Raw genomic sequence first — 19,712 nt, 5'->3', positions numbered from 1 at the left:
AGGCCCAAGGCCAGCCCACGTACAGACTTAAAACAAGAAGGTAGTGGGTAAAAAACATAGAAAAGAAAAGAACGAAGGGGGTTCTGAGGGTACAGCTCAGCAATTGTGGTGCGCACTGTACCATATACTCCACTAGAAACTGTCATTTTGGCAGTTAACTGAACCCCGCTTTCTCTCTCTCTCTCTCTCTCTCTCTCTCTCTCTCTCTCTCTCACTTCAGAGTTCTTACTGAGCCTATCTATATATACTTGTGGCTTTACAAATTTAGAGCTATTTAAATTCCTCATACTCTCTCTCTCTCTCTTTCTCTCAAGAACCTGACTCACTGCCTACATTGATTCCTCTATTTTGGTAAGTATAAATTCAACTTCTCATTGTATGCCAACCCCAAGCTCTGTCACATATGCATTCTAGTACAATTTGAACTATTTAGTTCTTCATATAGTCCCAATAATAACTTTCTTGATTTTGATTTATCTGCGCCTCTGGCTGAAGAAGAGTTAGTGCTTTCGAAGCTGTTTTGAGGATGGATCAAGAACAAGACCCAGATGACCCATGCTACCTCTGCCGCCAATGTGGGTACGACATTACAGACACCGACCAGTTAGTTTCCAAGGTATGATCTCTCTCTCTCTCTCTCTCTCTCTCTCTCTCTCTCTTCTTTGTTTGTTGTGCTTTGGTGCTTAGAATTATGCATCAATTTCTGTACTGCACGTGTTAATAATAACAGAACCATCATAATTCCAATCTAAAGTTGCAAGATTTGCATGTCTTTGTAGTTAAAATTGTTCCAATTTTGAGGGTTTAATTCTTTTTATGATGTTATCAAGAAATGTTTAGTATGAGGCTTGTTGATTATGGTATTACGAGCAATGGGGGTGTTTCTTGATATTCTTGATACTGATTCTGAATTTTTTGAAGGTTAGGGTTCTTGCATTGAAGTACAATCTGTGTGTGCATTTTGAAACAATATAATTTCTCAGAACTTTCCCATCATTCATGTAACTTTTGTTTTCAATCTGCTTTGCAGGATATAGTGATGGAGGCGGGCATCTTCAAAGATGAGTAAGATCTCATCGTTAATGCAATTTTTATTTTTTTTAAAACTTCTCATTAAAGATTAGTTTTGAATTCTTATTAAAGATTAGTGACGGACATAAATTCTGATCTCTGTTGTAATCATCACAACAAATGCAATTTGGACTAATCTTGATCATCTTTTTGCTAATCTGCATTGCATTTGATTTGGTGGAAACTTTAATACTGTGTTTTGAAGTGACTATAAGGATGATGGTGACCCAGCAGCATATAATCGAATGAAGGGAACAATCTGTAGTGATATTATCTGTGGTGAGTGCAACAGCCTTTTATGTTGGAGATTTGTAAGAATCACAAACTTTATACCATTTTTTTTTTTTTTTTTTTGAGATTGTATATTTTTGTTTTCTTGCATATTAACTAAAAATCTTCTAACAAAATTATACTATTATATGTTTAGATTAAAGTGCCAGAGGAAACCGATGTACTTAAGACTGGAAGAGTACTAGCGCATTTGTAAGTTTTGAAACAAACAAATACCGCTATAGTTCAACAGTTTTGCTAGGTAATCTTTGTTTTTTGGTTTTTTTTATTTGTTTATTTATTTAACTATTTGTATACTTCAATTTTGAGTTTTTTTTTTTTTTTCTTATGGATTTGATTCAAAATCTGCGATTAGGAACAAGCTCCTGATGTGGGATGGAAGGGAGATGCTGTATCCAGATACACTAATGGTTACATTCAATCAAACAACAGCTGCCCATTTCTTCCTCTGCTGTCAATGTAGTACCCTCCTTGTCTTGGTTAAAGATTTAATGCATCTCATCCCAGTAAGATTCTCTCTCTCCCTCTCTCTGCTTGTTAATAATAACGGAAGTCATCTAAACTTGCAAGATTTGAATGTCTTTGTTGTTAAGATGTTCATATTTTAAGGGTTCAATTCTTTTTATGATGTTATTCAAGAAATGCGATAGTACAGGGCGTTATTTGATTATGAAATTATCAAAAGTTCTTGTTTGTTATACACCTGCATTGAAGAACAATTGTAGACTCATATACTGATTCTGAACTTTTGGAGACCAAGTTTGTAACGCCCTCAAAATAATAACATTAAACTAACCACATTCCTTTATTTCATTGAGTTCCATTACATAAGTATTACATGTTAACATCAAAACAAAATGCCATACAGGCTTACAGCTTTCCAAGTTAACACTTGGTTACAACAAAGAGTACTAACCCGTTACACATTAAGCCCTTGGCTTGAAGTTACATGTAATACATCAAAAGTAAAACAACTACACTATGTCCGCCTCTAGCCTTCCAAACTATGTCCTTGGAGGTGGCATGCTTCCTGTACCTGAAAATGATATTCCCATATAGGGTGAGCCACAGCCCAGTAGAAATGCACTAAACCAACCATGGACATTGACTAAAACATTAGCAATTGATAGTTGGTCAACACTGATACAATCACATAAATAACATATTTATGTCAACGACTTACAAGTCCCAATTATTTTTCATTTTCCCTTTAACAACAGATAAGCATACTAGCTCTATCATCATTTCCACAGATATGTATAAAAACTATATCCACATTCTCAACAGATATGTATAACAACAATATCCACAGATAAGCATATAAGCTGTATCCACACTCTACAACAGATATGTATATCAACAATATCCACAGATAAGCATACAAGCTGTATCCACACTTCACAAAGATAAGCATATGAGCTCTATCTTCACTTCTCTAGACAAGCATATGAGCTGTGTCTACGGAGTTCATCCCCTATCTCCTCCCAATACCTATCCGGTTTAGAGGTACATCCCCTATCTTCCCCTAAACCGCGGAGTACATCCCCTATCTCCTCCTCTACACATAACGTATATAAACACATTGGTTCTATATACAATCACACAATACCCACAATTAATGTATTCTATCAACCGTCAAGTTCCATGACACATTCCATTGATTAGTTTCCGTTTACCTAATCATCATGCATTGTCTACAACAATCTCGACTATCCTCCACCGATAGCCCAAAGCAGTTATTTCTAAAACAGAAAATAAATGCACAAATGGATATTCAATCAACATTTCATTTCCTCATTTCTCACCAATTAATTATCCCAATTAATTATACAATGTAATTAGGCCATTTTCCATAATTACCATTTCAACCCTTAGGTCCCATTTTCATCAATGATTCAACAATCATTCCATTTTTCTATGCCAAACATGCATCTAGGTTTATTATGAATAAAACCCCAACTTTTGTAAAATTACACAAAAGCCCCAAACTTTCACAAAATTACCAAACTAAGCCCAACATCTCAGAATACCAAAATTTAAAGACAAAACCCATAGAGAGGAGTAGGTTATCCCTACCTCAAATTCGGAGTCCCAAAGGAGAAGACGACAAAACCCAACGTGCTCCAAAACCCGAGATTTTCAGATTAAAAAGAAGCCCTCGACGATCAACAACTTTTTTGTAAAGGCCAAAGGTGAGTAAATCACTCCTACTAGATCGAAACCTAGAGAGAAGGTAGAGTCTAGAGTGAGAGGCTCAACAATGGTGATTTTGGAAAAGTAAGAGAGAGAAGAGAAAGTGAAAAAGTGATTGAAAAGTCACAATTTCGGGACTTTAACCCAGGTCTCCGCTCGAGCGTAAAACACCCCGCTCGAGCGTACACTCACAGACTTCCGCTCGAGCGGCCAGCCTCCCGCTCGAGCGCAGAATGCACTCGCCCAGCACTTTTGCAGAACCAGACCTCCGCTCGAGCTCCCAACCCTACGCTCGAGCGGCACTCAGACAACCCCGCTCGAGCGGCCAATACCACGCTCGAGCGTACAACGCTGCACAGGAAAATACTGAATGGGTGTAATCTCCGCTCGAGCGCCAACACCTCCGCTCGAGCGTACAGGCCAAAAATCTGGGCAACTAGTTTTGGTTTCTAAACTCAACCAACCTGTAACAAACCCGCTCAACACATCCTATAACTCAAATACAAAGTAAGAAAGGATGTAAACAAGATAATAAACAACTACCAACATCCACGGACACATGTCCGGATCACTATACAACAAGGGTAAACCCGGGATCGCTATAACCTCCCCCCCTTAAAGAATTTCGCCCCCGAAATTAAGTACAAGTTTTCAAAACAAGTTTTCCTTCATTTTAGACAATGTTACAATTTAACATTCAACAATTCGACCCATTACCGGTCATCCCATCCCTTTAACAAGAGACATATCACAATATGTAAACAACATATGTATTTTCAACATGCATTAACATTATGCACTATCTTTCTAATTTCAACAATATATTCAACACATATAGTGTCACATTCAACTTCCATATGAGGCAAGTTCCAAACACACTTCCAATAATCAAAACATTTTCAATGTTTCACAACTTAAGACATATATAAAAGCTCTTAAGTTCAACAAAAGTAAAATTTAAATACAAGATTACATATCAACAAACAAGTCTGGGTATTTCTCACGGACTCCCGACTCACGTTCCCAAGTGGCTTCCTCCACTCCGTGATGTTTCCACAAGACTTTCACCAAAGGAATGGTCTTGCCACGCAGGACCTGATCCCACCTATCCAAGACCCGTACCGGTCTCTCCTCATACGAGGCATCCTCATCTACCTCTAAATCAGTCCAATCCAACACATGCGATGGATCTGGCTCATACTTCCGAAGCATACTCACATGAAACACGTCATGCACTCCGGACAACTGCGGTGGTAAGGCTAATCGATAAGCAACCTCACCAATCCTCTCAAGGATCTCAAAAGGACCAATAAACCGAGGGGATAACTTCCCACTCTTCCCAAACCTCATCAGGCCTCGTCTAGGTGATATCTTCAGAAAGACATGATCACCTACCTCAAACGCCAAAGGCCTCCTCCTACGGTCGGCATAACTCTTTTGTCGACTCTGGGCTGTAACAAGCCTCCTACGGATAAGCTCAACTTTCTCCGTCGTCTCCCTAACTAACTCTGGACCCAACAAAGGTGCATCACCCACCTCGGCCCAACACACTGGAGACCTACACGGTCGGCCATACAAGGCCTCAAACGGTGCCATACCGATGCTAGACTGAAAACTGTTGTTGTAGGCAAACTCTACCAATGGCAAGTGCCTCTCCCACGTCCCACTGAAGTCCAGGACACAACCCCGAAGCATATCCTCGAGGATCTGAATAGTACGCTCGGACTGCCCGTCAGTCTGAGGATGATAAGCCGTACTAAAGGTCAACTTAGTGCCCAAGGCACTCTGCAAACTCTGCCACAACCTAGCAGTAAAACGAGGATCTCTATCTGAGACGATCGTCACTGGGACCCCGTGCAATCTCACTACGTCCCGAATATACAAGTCGGCAAGATGATCCACCGAATCTTTCACGCGCATAGGAATAAAGTGCGCCGACTTAGTCAACCGGTCTACAACCACCCAAATAGCATCACTACCCCGTTGAGTCCTCGGAAGACCTACAACGAAGTCCATAGTGACATGCTCCCACTTCCATTCGGCAATAGGCAAGGGTTGCAACAAACCCGCTGGCCTCTGATGCTCGGCCTTCACTTGCTGGCAAGTAAGGCACTTTGATACGAAAACAGCCACATCTCTCTTCATACCCCGCCACCAAAACTGGCGACCCAAATCCTGATACATCTTAGTACCTCCCGGATGCACCGCAAGGCGCGAATGGTGAAACTCTCGGAGTACTTCCTCTCGGCAAGCCTCCGGTACAAACAAACGGTCTCGGTATCTCACACTCAGGTCGGGATACACCGTCAAACCTTTCTCAACCTTCCCACTGGAGATTTTCTCTCGGAGGGATTCTACCTCAAGGTCACCTCTCTGTGCCTCTAACACTCTAATCACAAGTGTAGACTACGCAACAACAGAAAACAAGGCCGCAGCCTCGACAGATTCGCCCAGTAGCAAATCAAACTCGCCAAGTGCTCCCAACATCTCCCATTCCCGAATGGCTATACAAGCTACATCACTAATGGTTTTCCTACTAAGAGCATCGGCCACAACATTGGCCTTTCCCGGATGATAATGCAACTCAAAATCATAATCCTCGATGAACTCCATCCATCTCCTCTGCCTCAAATTCAAGTCTCTCTGTGTAAACAGATACTTCAAACTCTTATGATCCGAGAATACCTCGAACCTCTCACCATAAAGGTAGTGCCTCCAGATTTTCAAGGCAAAGATCACAGCTGCTAACTCTAGGTCGTGTGTGGGGTAATTCTTCTCGTGTATTTTCAACTGACGTGAGCCATAAGCTACCACTTTCCCCTCTTGCATCAACACACAACCCAAACCCTCTCGTGAGGCATCACAATAAACCGCATAACCCAACCCTCTCTCCGGAATAATCAACACCGGAGCGGTGGTCAATCTAACTTTCAACTCTTGGAACGACTTTTCACAAGTCTCACTCCACACAAACTTGACTCCTTTCCGAGTCAGCCTAGTCAACGGTGACGCTAACCTGGAGAAATCTTTCACAAACCGACGGTAATACCCAGCTAATCCCAGAAAACTGCGGACCTCAAACACACTCTTAGGCTGTGCCCAATCTTGCACTGCCTCAACCTTGGATGTATCAACAGACACCCCTTCCCTGGATACCACGTGGCCTAAGAATTTGACTTCCCTCAGCCAGAACTCACACTTCCCTATCTTGGCATACAGCCTATGGGCTCTAAGTAACTCAAGCACCACTCTCAAGTGTGCCTCGTGCTCCTCCTCAGAAGACGAATAGATAAGGATATCGTCCACGAAAACAACCACAAATCGGTCTAAGAACTCCCGGAAAATCCGGTTCATCAAGTCCATAAAGACTGCCGGTGCATTGGTAAGCCCAAATGGCATCACCAGAAACTCGTAATGGCCATACCGCGTACGGAATGCCGTCTTAGGAATATCTTCCTCCCTGACCCTCAACTGATGGTAACCCGATCTCAAGTCTATCTTAGAGAAACAACGGGAACCCTTCAACTGGTCAAACAAATCATCTATACGGGGCATAGGATACTTATTCTTAACCGTAGCCCGATTCAACTTCCGGTAGTCTATACACAATCTCAAGGCACCATCTTTCTTTTTAACAAAGAGTGCCGGTGCTCCCCACGGTGAAACACTAGGGCGAACAAAACCCTTATCGAGCAATTCCTGGAGCTGAACTTTCAACTCAACCAACTCTGCTGGAGCAAAACGGTAAGGTGCCATAGAAATCGGCGCCGTACCAGGCACTAAATCAATAGAGAATTCTATCTCTCGGTGAGGTGGCAAACTAACAAGATCTTCGGGAAAGACATCCGAATACTCACAAACCACCCTTGGCAATACAACCTGGGTCTCACCACTCTCACCACTCTCAAAGCTGGCAAGTAGACTACTAAGCTCACTTCGCCCTCGCGAATCATACCCCGGTGGCAAAACACTACCAACCCGGTCTCCCAAGAAATGGAACCACTCCCCGCTCAAGGTACATAACGTGACCCTCTGGCGGTAGCAATCAATAACAGCCCGGTATGACGATAACCAGTCCATACCCAAAATAACATCAAAACCCTTCATGGGCATGACAACAAACGGAAAAGGAAGCCTATAATCGGCGACCTCTATATCACATCCTCTAACACCCTGTTTCAGGATCAACTCACCACCCAAAGGCGATACCACACAAATAGGAGATGCTAACTGTGCTAACTCCAATTCCAAAACAGATGCAAATGCAGCAGATACAAAAGAATGAGATGCACCCGTGTCTATCAACACACTAGCAACTGAGTTGCAAAACAGAAAAGTACCTCTCACTACTGATGGAGCTGGTACTAAATCCTGCGCGGTAACAGCATACACGCGCCCCGTAGGCCCCTGGTCTACCTGCTCACCTCTCGGAGCAAAAGACTGCTGCACAGACTGGGATGACGAAGCTCCCGGATTGGCCCTCGAGGCCTGCACAGACTGAGCTGGCTGAAAACCCTGCGTCTGCCTAGAACCAGATGCTCCCGAAGTGGCACTCAACTGTGGGCAAAACCTCTTCATGTGCCCAGGTTGTCCACACTGATAACAAGTCAAGAGCTGCCCCCTGCCCAAACTCTGACTCTGCGGTCTAGCTGAAGAAGAAGCAGCTTTCTGACCCCCACCCTTCTGCGGGCAAACAGAAACCTTGTGACCCAGCTGGCCACACTTGTAACAAGTGAATTCCCCCTGACTGCCTCTCCCCGAGCCTCCACTCGGCACTGGAAAGGTCGATCTAGAGACTGCACCCTGAGACTGCTGAGGGTTATAACCCTTCTGTCTCCTGCCATCACCCTGACTATCCTGACTCCTCTTGGAGCCTCTCTGACCCTCATCCTCCTCCTGCATCATAAGCTCCATATGAGCTGCAGCGTCCACTAGGTGTCTATACTCTCGAATATAAGACCCACCAATTCTCAACTTGAGGCCCCGCCTCAACTTCCGCTCAAACTCATAGCAACGGCGTTCCTCAGACGCCACCAGTTCAGGTGCAAACCTAGACAGACTGGTAAAAGTAGCCTCAAACTCGGCCACTGATAAGCCCTGCTGATTAAGCTGGCTAAACTGATCCCTCAGCTTCTCCCTAGCTGCTGCTGATAAAAACCTCTCCTGAAAAGCATTCACAAATGCCTCCCAAGTACCACCAACACGAGCTTTCTCGTACTTCCACCATTGACCCGCATCTCCCTTCAGTTGGAAGGATGCCAAGGTCACTTTCAGTGCTCCGTCCTCGATGCCAAGCATCTCAAACGTCTTCGTTGTCTGTTCGAGCCATTCATCTGCCTTAAGCGGCTCTTTAGGATCCCCGATAAACTCGTCCGGATTACACCGGAAAAACTCCCTCTTCAAGATGGAAGGCCCTGTCTCAGCTGCCTGATTCCCAGCTCTAAGAATACCCAAGGCTCCTGCTATCTCTCTGGCCAAGGCACCCATAGCCTGCTGACCTACTGGTTCGGCCACATTGGCCTGCCCAACTCCCTCCTGCACTGCCGGAATCTCACCCTGTAACGGTACTTCCGGCCTCGCAGGTCTACCACGCCTAGCACCTCTTCCTCGTCCTGACATCCTAATAAAGGCAACACAGAACGTTAGCACATTCATAAATGTGCCGAAACTAAACACTCACGTCCTAATGCATGGACAACTGTAATTCACTCCACATAAGCACATAAACACATAAGCACTTACGAATTTCATTTCCGGATAATAATAGTCCCGAGGCGTTACTAGAGTTCCGGTTAGAAACAGCATTGATCAAGTGCTTTTCCAACAAGACTCCCAGAAACTCAAGGATCCAATCAATATCCCAGAAATTAAATCCCATACCCACATAGTCACATAAGCATGTTATCACTTAAGCCCATAGCATATGATACCACATTTAAGTCTCTATCAAGCGAGACGAACCCATTGTGATCCTAATCACTTCCCACGTACCCAAAGTATTCGAACCCGGTACGCTCTGATACCAAGTTGTAACGCCCTCAAAATAATAACATTAAACTAACCACATTCCTTTATTTCATTGAGTTCCATTACATAAGTATTACATGTTAACATCAAAACAAAATGCCATACAGGCTTACAGCTTTCCAAGTTAACACTTGGTTACAACAAAGAGTACTAACCCGTTACACATTAAGCCCTTGGCTTGAAGTTACATGTAATACATCAAAAGTAAAACAACTACACTATGTCCGCCTCTAGCCTTCCAAACTATGTCCTTGGAGGTGGCATGCTTCCTGTACCTGAAAATGATATTCCCATATAGGGTGAGCCACAGCCCAGTAGAAATGCACTAAACCAACCATGGACATTGACTAAAACATTAGCAATTGATAGTTGGTCAACACTGATACAATCACATAAATAACATATTTATGTCAACGACTTACAAGTCCCAATTATTTTTCATTTTCCCTTTAACAACAGATAAGCATACTAGCTCTATCATCATTTCCACAGATATGTATAAAAACTATATCCACATTCTCAACAGATATGTATAACAACAATATCCACAGATAAGCATATAAGCTGTATCCACACTCTACAACAGATATGTATATCAACAATATCCACAGATAAGCATACAAGCTGTATCCACACTTCACAAAGATAAGCATATGAGCTCTATCTTCACTTCTCTAGACAAGCATATGAGCTGTGTCTACGGAGTTCATCCCCTATCTCCTCCCAATACCTATCCGGTTTAGAGGTACATCCCCTATCTTCCCCTAAACCGCGGAGTACATCCCCTATCTCCTCCTCTACACATAACGTATATAAACACATTGGTTCTATATACAATCACACAATACACACAATTAATGTATTCTATCAACCGTCAAGTTCCATGACACATTCCATTGATTAGTTTCCGTTTACCTAATCATCATGCATTGTCTACAACAATCTCGACTATCCTCCACCGATAGCCCAAAGCAGTTATTTCTAAAACAGAAAATAAATGCACAAATGGATATTCAATCAACATTTCATTTCCTCATTTCTCACCAATTAATTATCCCAATTAATTATACAATGTAATTAGGCCATTTTCCATAATTACCATTTCAACCCTTAGGTCCCATTTTCATCAATGATTCAACAATCATTCCATTTTTCTATGCCAAACATGCATCTAGGTTTATTATGAATAAAACCCCAACTTTTGTAAAATTACACAAAAGCCCCAAACTTTCACAAAATTACCAAACTAAGCCCAACATCTCAGAATACCAAAATTTAAAGACAAAACCCATAGAGAGGAGTAGGTTATCCCTACCTCAAATTCGGAGTCCCAAAGGAGAAGACGACAAAACCCAACGTGCTCCAAAACCCGAGATTTTCAGATTAAAAAGAAGCCCTCGACGATCAACAACTTTTTTGTAAAGGCCAAAGGTGAGTAAATCACTCCTACTAGATCGAAACCTAGAGAGAAGGTAGAGTCTAGAGTGAGAGGCTCAACAATGGTGATTTTGGAAAAGTAAGAGAGAGAAGAGAAAGTGAAAAAGTGATTGAAAAGTCACAATTTCGGGACTTTAACCCAGGTCTCCGCTCGAGCGTAAAACACCCCGCTCGAGCGTACACTCACAGACTTCCGCTCGAGCGGCCAGCCTCCCGCTCGAGCGCAGAATGCACTCGCCCAGCACTTTTGCAGAACCAGACCTCCGCTCGAGCTCCCAACCCTACGCTCGAGCGGCACTCAGACAACCCCGCTCGAGCGGCCAATACCACGCTCGAGCGTACAACGCTGCACAGGAAAATACTGAATGGGTGTAATCTCCGCTCGAGCGCCAACACCTCCGCTCGAGCGTACAGGCCAAAAATCTGGGCAACTAGTTTTGGTTTCTAAACTCAACCAACCTGTAACAAACCCGCTCAACACATCCTATAACTCAAATACAAAGTAAGAAAGGATGTAAACAAGATAATAAACAACTACCAACATCCACAGACACATGTCCGGATCACTATACAACAAGGGTAAACCCGGGATCGCTATAAAGTTGGGTTTGTGTGTCTTGAATCAATAATATATAATTTTTCAAAGATCATCTAAATCTAATCTTGTATTTATATGAGCAAAAGTTCTTATGAGCAAATGTTCTTACGGTTTTTGATATTATATCTAAGCGTTGTGTCTAGAGTCAGGATTTGTGGGAGGATTTATAGAAGGAAAAGAAAAGGGAAATGATTTCCCTCTGTAAAACATTCACAAATTCAAGATCCAAATACAACCTAAAGAATGATGAACATGATTCAGTGTGCGCGTTTTGAACCAAGAAAAATCTGTATATCTGTACATAGAAACATGGTTCAGTGTGCCTGTTAAGAATATGGTGATTCATGTTACAGTGGAATGCATTGGTTGAACAAATGTCAGATTACAATGGATGCAATCCATTTTACCAAACAGTTACTATTTGTTATTATATCTACTTGGGATTTATTATTATTATTATTATTATTATTATTATTATTATTATTATTATTATTATTATTATTATTATTATTATTATTGTTGTTGTTGTTGTTGTTATTTATTTTTTAGAGCAAGCACTACAAGAAAAAACACGACTAAATTTTTAGTCGCCAAAGGTCCTATTTTAGTCGCCAAATGTCAAAATTTCACTTTTCCCGACTAAAAAGTTTAGTCGCCCGTGTTGTCGCCAATAAACGGTCGCGAATGCCTTTGGCGACTAAAACACTGTTAGTCGCCAATATATATGTCTTCAGCGACTAAAGATTTCGTCGCCAATAGTCAATTTCTTTATTGGAAATTATACCTTTGCCGACTAAACTGTTAGTCGCCAATAGTTCATTTTTATTTTATTATTTATACCTTTGGCGACCATTCACTTTAGTCGCTGAAAGTATTTTCAGAAAAAAAAATTTTTTTGCCTCCGCTGCTCCCAACAGGTTTCGAACTTGCGACGTCCCTTTGCACACGCCAAACCCTTTGCACAACACTCCCTCCACTATGCCAGTACATCATCACATGATTATATATGCAATATATATTATTTATATACTATATTAACCGCAATTAATACAAAATAATATTTATAAATATAATTTTTTTAATTCAATATAATTTTTGTCAAAAATAAATTATTTACTAAAAAAAAATTAGGCGACTTTTGGCGACTAAAACCATTTTTTAGTCGCTAATTGTATTATTTTGGGCTACTAATTATTTATTTGTCGCTAAAAAAACAAGTTCTCAAATAAAAATCAGCACTTTTGGCGACTAAACAGAAATTTCGTCGCCAAAACCCCCCACTTTCAGCGACTAAAATGGATTTTCGTCGGCAAAACCCCCACTTTCAGCGACTAAATTTTTTTTAGTCGGCAAAACTGCTATAATCAGCGACTAAACCTGTTTTTAGTCGCCAAAACCATACCTTTTCGCTACTAAATTATTTTAGTCGCTAAAAACCGTGACTTTTGGCTTCTAAACAAACTTTAGTCGCTGAAAACCCTATATTAGGCGGCGAAACTTCCTTTTAGTCGCTAAAAACAAGCTGTTCGGCGACTAAACCCTTTTAGTCGCTAAAAACCTGGTTTTCGGCGACAAATTTCAATTTAGTCGCCATTTCATGCACTTTCAGCGACGAAATTTCATGTTTTGGTCGCCATTTCTGTTTTTTGTTGTAGTGAAGTCTGTGTTCTTATTGATGTTTTCATTCTGCTTTTTAGGACATAATGATCAACGCAGGCATCTTTCAAAATGTGTAAGTTATCATCATTAATACAATTCTATGGAACTTCTTTGGTGGGCAGAGATTGCTCTGAATTCTGATTAATGATTAGTGACCAACACAACAAATGCAATTTGGACTTTTATTACTAAGAATTTTAAAGTTCAATGACCGATCTCATCTTCTTCTTGCTAATCTGTGTTGCATTTTCTTTGGTGGCAACTTTAATCCTGTGTTTTGCAGTGTCAACGTGGATGTTGCTGGCGAAGCACATTATCGAGCAGAGGATGCTAACGTGGTTACTGATGTTAACTGTAAAGGTTGCAGGAAGCTTTTGGGTTGGAAATTTGTAAGAAACACAAAGTTTCTACCAATTTTGAGATTCTCTATATATCTATTCTTACATTGACTAAAAATCTTCCAACAAAACTATACCATTATATGTTTAGGTTTTTGTGCCAGTGCAAACCAAGGAAGTTCAGACCGGAAGATTCCTACTGCATTTGTACGTTTTGAAACAAATAAATACCACTAACTCTGTTCACATAGTTTTATTTATTTATTTATATATATATATATACACTTCAATTGAGTTTCTTATCGATTTGATTCAAAATCTGTGAATAGGAAAAAGCTGCTGAGGTGGGATATTAATGATGAACCTGTTGAAAATGCTTGAATAGATAGTGGATAAGACATTCGCAATGACAACTTATGGAGGACTCATATATACATGTAGTATCAAATTCATCCATTTTTTTGTTACTCTTAGAATTCTGATTTGGTGTTTTCTCTAGTTCACGCGATACTCTATATGGAGCAAGGGGCATAAAGTTAATAGTTAATAGTTGTTTTTGGATAGGCGCTTTTTATGCGTTTACTATAATTTTTGTTACAATTGAAAGTTGATTTTAAACCATGTTTGAAGTAGCTTATCTGCATATATTTTGCAATTAGCTTTACTTTCAATAATTTGTTCTGTTTTCTTTCTATGCAATTCAATGTAAGGATTTTGGACATGTGTGTTGGATAGAGAAATTAGGGGAATCAGTGAAAAAGTTGCAGACTAAAAGATTAAAATTTCATAAATTGTCTGTTAAATTGCATGACATTAATATTGGAAATGGAAATGGCTACAAGAAATTTGACAACCCTTTAAGGCATGTATATAGCTTCAAATGATGTACTGCTCTTGAAGTTTATATAGCATGAAACATTTGTAGAATAGGTTCCAAATAAAGAGTCCCAAATAAATTTTATACTATTGAATTGTGTTTTTTATGCATTTAAGGTTCTTCTTAGATTTTTCAAAGAATCACATATTGAATTGAGCTTAATAAAACCAATTCAAAAGTTCTAGAAAAAGGCATTGTTCAACTTGAAAGTAAAAAATCTAAAATATAAATAAGAAAATGAGGCAACACATGATCAAACTTGCCTGGGTGTAGACTAAGTTTGCCTTGTTGCCATAGGCATTGGCTCTGGGGGTTTTGGGTATTGTTGTTTCTTCTTCTTCTTCTTCTCTTCTTCTTCTTTTTAAATTTTTTTCTTTTTTGGTGGGTCTGGGAATTTTGGTATTGCTTTTTTAGATGTTTCCTAGGGTTTTGTCATTGCAGTCTTTTTTTTTTTTTATCAAGTTTCGTCATTGCAGTCGATGCTGCTTTTTGTTGGGATTCGGCACTTGGGATGGCTATGTTCTTTGCTTAGCTTGCTTTTGTTCTTTTTTCCAGACCTTATTTGCATAGCCCAAGATCTTAAGAATCTATTTGGACCTTAGATTTTTGGAAGGGCAAAAAGAGAGAGAAAAGTGAATAAGTAGAAGCAATCCGTTTGGTTTAGTTTTTGAAAAGAGTTTTGAAAATTTAAAATTCATTTAATAATGAAGTTTAAAAATAATTTTGAAATGATTTGTATTTTTTTTTTTTTTTTTTTTTTGTTGCTGAATAGATGGGAGTGGGAGAGAAAATTTGCTAACCACAAATGCTTTTGATTTTTTAATCCAAATGTTAATTTAAAAACTAAACCAAAGGTTGCCCAAATCTCTTCCTCTTATTTTTGCTTTTGGAATTTTTCCTTCCTCTCTCTTTCATCAGAAATTTGGGATCCAAAGAAGCATGCCCATGACCAAAAATTGAGGTGGGGGAGGAGGAAAAATATCCATCTATTGTTGCTCGATCATCATTCACAATCTAAATAATTTTTTGTGTGCCTAGAAGATTTGGTCCAATTTGACTCCTTTAGAACTTTGTAACTTCAACTGTATTGTGATTTTTTTTAGTAAAGATAATATCCAAGTATATATAATTATTCATTTCATAAAGACATTAAAACCCGACAAATTAACTTGTGAAAAGCCACTCAATAAACTTGCCCATAAACCTATACATTAGCCCACCAAAATCGGAAAAATATATATACACAATGATGGAATCTCTCACCTCACTTTTTATGACAAAATATTATTTCTCAATTATAAAATATGTTATGTGTCAATCTGTGAATTTTATAGTAAATTTTTATAGATATTTTAAATAAAAAAATTTAAAACATTCAAATTTAGAAAAAGTTATTTGGTGGGTGCAAAGCCAAGTGTTGCTCTAAGATTCTTGTAATTGGTGAAAAGAGTAAGGATTATAATTGTGTGTTGGGTAAGAGAAAACAGTAAGTGATGGCATTTGGTGATTAGTGATTGGTGGGAGTATTGTCAACCATCTAATAATTTTTCCAACAATGTTACAGACTCTAAAAAAAAACAACTCCACTCACCTATGATTGGTCCAGAAAGAAAAAAAAAATTAAAAAACAAAACATATATGATCGGTCCACTTGATTTTGAGGGTTATGGGGTCCCCAATTTCAGGTTCCAAGCATTTTTTTTTTAATTTTTCTAAATTAGGACCGTGGTCTGCCTGGGCCAAGCTCGCTGACATGGGCTTACATTTTAGGCCCAAGGCGAACCCACTGACGGATTTAAAGAAATAAGTGGAGCTGCAATTGTGGTGCACACTGTACCATATACTCCACACCTCAAACTGTCATTTTGGCGGTTAACTGAACCCTACTCTCTCTCTCTCTAACCTCAGTTCTTACTCAGCCTATCTATCTATATATACTTCTGGCTTTACAAATCCCGTTGAGAGCTACTTAAATTCCTCAGTTCTTACTCAGCCTATCTATCAATTCAACTTCTCATTTTGGTCCAACCCATGCTCTGTTTCGTGTTCATTCTAAAATTCAACCTGTTTATTTCTTCATAATCCCAGTAATAACTTTCTTGAATTTGATTACTTGCTCTGGCTGAAGAGTTGGTGCTTTCGAAGCCGTTTGAAGATGTTTCAAGAACCAGGTGTCTGTTTCTACCGCTGCTGCCAATGCAGTACCACCCTTGCATTCACCGACCACTTAGTTTCCAAGGTATGATCACTCTCTCTCTCTCTCTCTTCTTTGTTTGTTGTGCTTTGGTTGCTTTGAATTATGCACCAGTTTCTGTACTGTGCGTGTTAATAATAACAGATCCATCATAATTCCAATATAAACTTGCAAGATTTGCATGTCTTTGTTGTTAAAGTTGTTCCAATTTTGAGGGTTTATTTCTTTCATGATGTTATCAAGAAATGCTTAGTGGTAATTAAGGCTTGTTGATTATGGTATTACGAGCAATAGGCGATGGGTTTCTTCATATTCTTGATATTGATTAATATTGATTCTGAATTTTTTGGTGGTTAGGGTTGTTGATATTCTTGCGTTCAAGAACAATATGTGTGTGTGTGTTTTGAACCAATATAATTTCTCAAAGTGCTTCAAGATTGTAACTAAACCGCCCATCATCATCTGATAATGTATTCATGAAACTTTTGTTTTCAATCTGCTACAGAACATAGTGATGGAAGCGGCCATCTTAACAGATGTTTAAGATGCTCATCTTTAATGCAATTTTTTTTTAAACTTCTTTTTAACGATTTGTTATGAATTCTTATTAAAGATTTGTCCTAAACACAAATTCTGATCTCTGTTGTAATCAGCAAAACAAATGCAATTTGGATGAATCTTGATCATCATTTTGCTAACCTGCATTGTATTTGATTTGGTGGCAACTTTAATCCTGTGTTTTGCAGTCAGAATGTGACTGCTGCTGGCCCATTTCATTATCAAATTGACGGTAATAACTTGGTTGCTGATGTTACCTGTAACGGTTGCAACAGCCTTTTGGGTTGGAAATATGTAAGAATCACAAAAGTTCTTTTTTTTTTTTTTTTTTTTGAGATTCTATATTTATCATTTTCCTACAAAATGCTACTACATGTTTAGGTAAGAGTGCCACAGAGAAACTACGCAGTTCAGCCCAGAAGATTCCTATTGCAGTTGTAAGTTTTGAAACAAATAAATACGGCTATTTTTTCTTTTTTTTGCTTAGTGCACAGAAAAGTACAGTCCATGCACCAATTCTGTGCTCTATTTCTTTGTTTTTTAATACTTCAATTTTGATTCTCTTATGGATTTGATTCAAAATCTGCAAGCAGGAACAAGCTTCTGATGTGGGATGGAAAGAACATGCTGTATGCAGATACACGGATGGTTACATACGGATATGGCGGTTCATGTTTCAGGGAATACATTGGTTGAACTAGTGTAAGATTACAATGGCTGCATTCCTTTTTACCAAGCAGTTACTATTTGCTATTCTCAACTTCGTTTTTTTATTTAAAAACAAAAACAAAAACAAACAAAAGAAAAGAAAACATAATGATCAATGCGGACATAATGATCAATGCAGGCATCTTTGAAGAGGTGTAAGTTATCATCATTAATACAATTCTATGAAACTTCTTTGGTGGAAAGAGATAGGTCTGAATTCTGATTAAAGATTAGTGATCATCACAACAAATGCGATTTAGACTTCTATTAACAAGAATTTTAAAATTCAGTGACCGATTTGATCATCTTCTTGCTAATCTGTACAGCATTTTCTTTGGTGGCAACTTTAATCCTGTATTTTTCAGTGTCAATGTGGATGTTGCTGGCAAAGCACATTATCGAATGCAGTGTACTGACACAGTTGCCGATGTTAACAGTAGCGGTTGCAGGAAACTTTTGGGTTGGAAATATGTAAGAATCACAAAGTTTAATCCTACCATTTTTATGAGATTCTCTATATATCTATCCTTACATTGACTAAAAATCTTCTAACAAAATTATACTATTATATGTTTAGATTGAAGTGCCAAAGGAAGAAACCATTTTCCTCAAAACCAGAACTTTCCTGCTGCATTTGTAAGTTTTTCAGTGCATGTATGTTTTTTTGTTTTTTAGAATTCAATTTTGATATTCTTATCGATTTGTTTCAAAATCTGTGAGTAGGAACATGCTCCTGAAGTGGAATGGAACAAATATGCAATGTGCAGATTACATATGGACCGGTTGAAAAATGCTTGAATTGACCGCTAGGAAGACTTTCGCAATGACTGCTGATGGAGGACTCATATACATGTACTATCAAATTCATCCTTCTTTTATTTTTGACTCTTAAAATACGGATTTGGTGTTTTCTCTGTTTCCTGCAATACTCTATACGGAGCAAGAGAGCATAGAACTATTAGTTGTTGTTGTTAGAACAAAAGGGATTGTCTGGTGCATGATTTTTTTCCATGGTTTAGTATAAGCACCCAATACTCAATAATGGGAGCTTTCTATGCATGTATTACAATTTCTATCTTCTTATGATCTATGATGAAAATATGTCTGCTGCTGTTACAATAGAAATCATATTTTAAACTATGTTTGAAGTAGCTTATTTGCATATATTTTGCAATTAACTTTACTTTCTATTATTTGATCTGTTTTCTTTCTATGCCATTTAAAATAAGGATTTTGAGCATGTGTGTTTGGACAGAGGGAAATTAGGGGAATATCAGTGAAAAAATTGCAGAGTAAAAGATTAAAATTCATAGCTTCAAATGAAGTGTACTGCTCTTAAAGTTTATATAGCATGAAACATCTGTAGAACAGTTTCCAAATAAAGAGTCCAAAGAAATTATGGTATTGAATGGAGCTTTTACATATTTGAGATTTTATTTGATTTTCTAGAAGAATCACATTGAGTTGAGCTTAATAAAACCAGTTCAAAAGTTCTTGAAAAGGCATTTATTCAACTTGAAAGTGAAAAAATATAAATAAGAAAATGAGGCAACATATGAGCAAACATGCGTGGGTGTAGGCTGAGTTTGCCTTGTTGCCACAAGCCAATGGGTCATGGGATTTGTGTTGAATTCACCCCATGTGAAGGGGAAATTGTCTTGTGAACACACCTTGGTTGGTCAACAAGGAAGTAGGCTACCAACCATGTCAAAGAAGGAGGCTGCCGAAGTCAAGCATGGAGGCTACCCAATGGCACTCCCA

At 39.0% G+C, this 19,712-nt stretch overlaps 1 protein-coding gene and 2 long non-coding RNA genes across 3 annotated transcripts; all 3 read left to right on the top strand.

Moving 5' to 3' along the window:
* Nucleotides 1-494: 494 nt before the first annotated feature.
* On the top strand, nucleotides 495-14,251 carry LOC114301861 (uncharacterized). The gene is made up of 9 exons (XM_028246821.2): nucleotides 495-616; nucleotides 1,031-1,065; nucleotides 1,277-1,382; nucleotides 1,499-1,554; nucleotides 1,718-1,868; nucleotides 13,315-13,349; nucleotides 13,560-13,665; nucleotides 13,766-13,821; nucleotides 13,944-14,251. The coding sequence occupies exons 1-9, from the start codon at nucleotides 527-529 to the stop codon at nucleotides 13,993-13,995; spliced, it is 687 nt and encodes a 228-aa protein (XP_028102622.2). The 5' UTR covers nucleotides 495-526; the 3' UTR covers nucleotides 13,996-14,251.
* A 2,134-nt stretch (nucleotides 14,252-16,385) lies between these two features.
* Nucleotides 16,386-17,898, top strand: LOC114301868 (uncharacterized). Its single transcript, XR_003643223.2, has 4 exons — nucleotides 16,386-16,730; nucleotides 17,432-17,537; nucleotides 17,625-17,680; nucleotides 17,837-17,898. It is a non-coding gene; the product is annotated as an uncharacterized LOC114301868 (long non-coding RNA).
* Nucleotides 17,899-18,093: 195 nt separating this feature from the next.
* LOC114301863 (uncharacterized) lies at nucleotides 18,094-19,039 on the top strand. The gene is made up of 3 exons (XR_014362957.1): nucleotides 18,094-18,422; nucleotides 18,529-18,587; nucleotides 18,675-19,039. It is a non-coding gene; the product is annotated as an uncharacterized LOC114301863 (long non-coding RNA).
* Nucleotides 19,040-19,712: the final 673 nt, after the last annotated feature.

This window comes from Camellia sinensis, chromosome 3 (assembly GCF_055761805.1).
Source record: "Camellia sinensis isolate YWXY chromosome 3, ASM5576180v1, whole genome shotgun sequence".
NCBI classification, from domain to species: domain Eukaryota; kingdom Viridiplantae; phylum Streptophyta; class Magnoliopsida; order Ericales; family Theaceae; genus Camellia; species Camellia sinensis.
Note: the sequence above shows the minus strand (reverse complement) of the source record. Positions and strands in the feature narration are given on the sequence as shown.

Bases quoted from the DNA above. Each gene is read 5' to 3' on its own strand.
- LOC114301861 (XM_028246821.2), top strand. From the start codon at position 527: ATGGATCAAGAACAAGACCCAGATGACCCATGCTACCTCTGCCGCCAA. The intron at 617-1,030 runs GTATGATCTCTC...TCTGCTTTGCAG, and splicing joins CCGACCAGTTAGTTTCCAAG to GATATAGTGATGGAGGCGGG. The intron at 13,822-13,943 runs GTACGTTTTGAA...ATCTGTGAATAG, and splicing joins GGAAGATTCCTACTGCATTT to GAAAAAGCTGCTGAGGTGGG.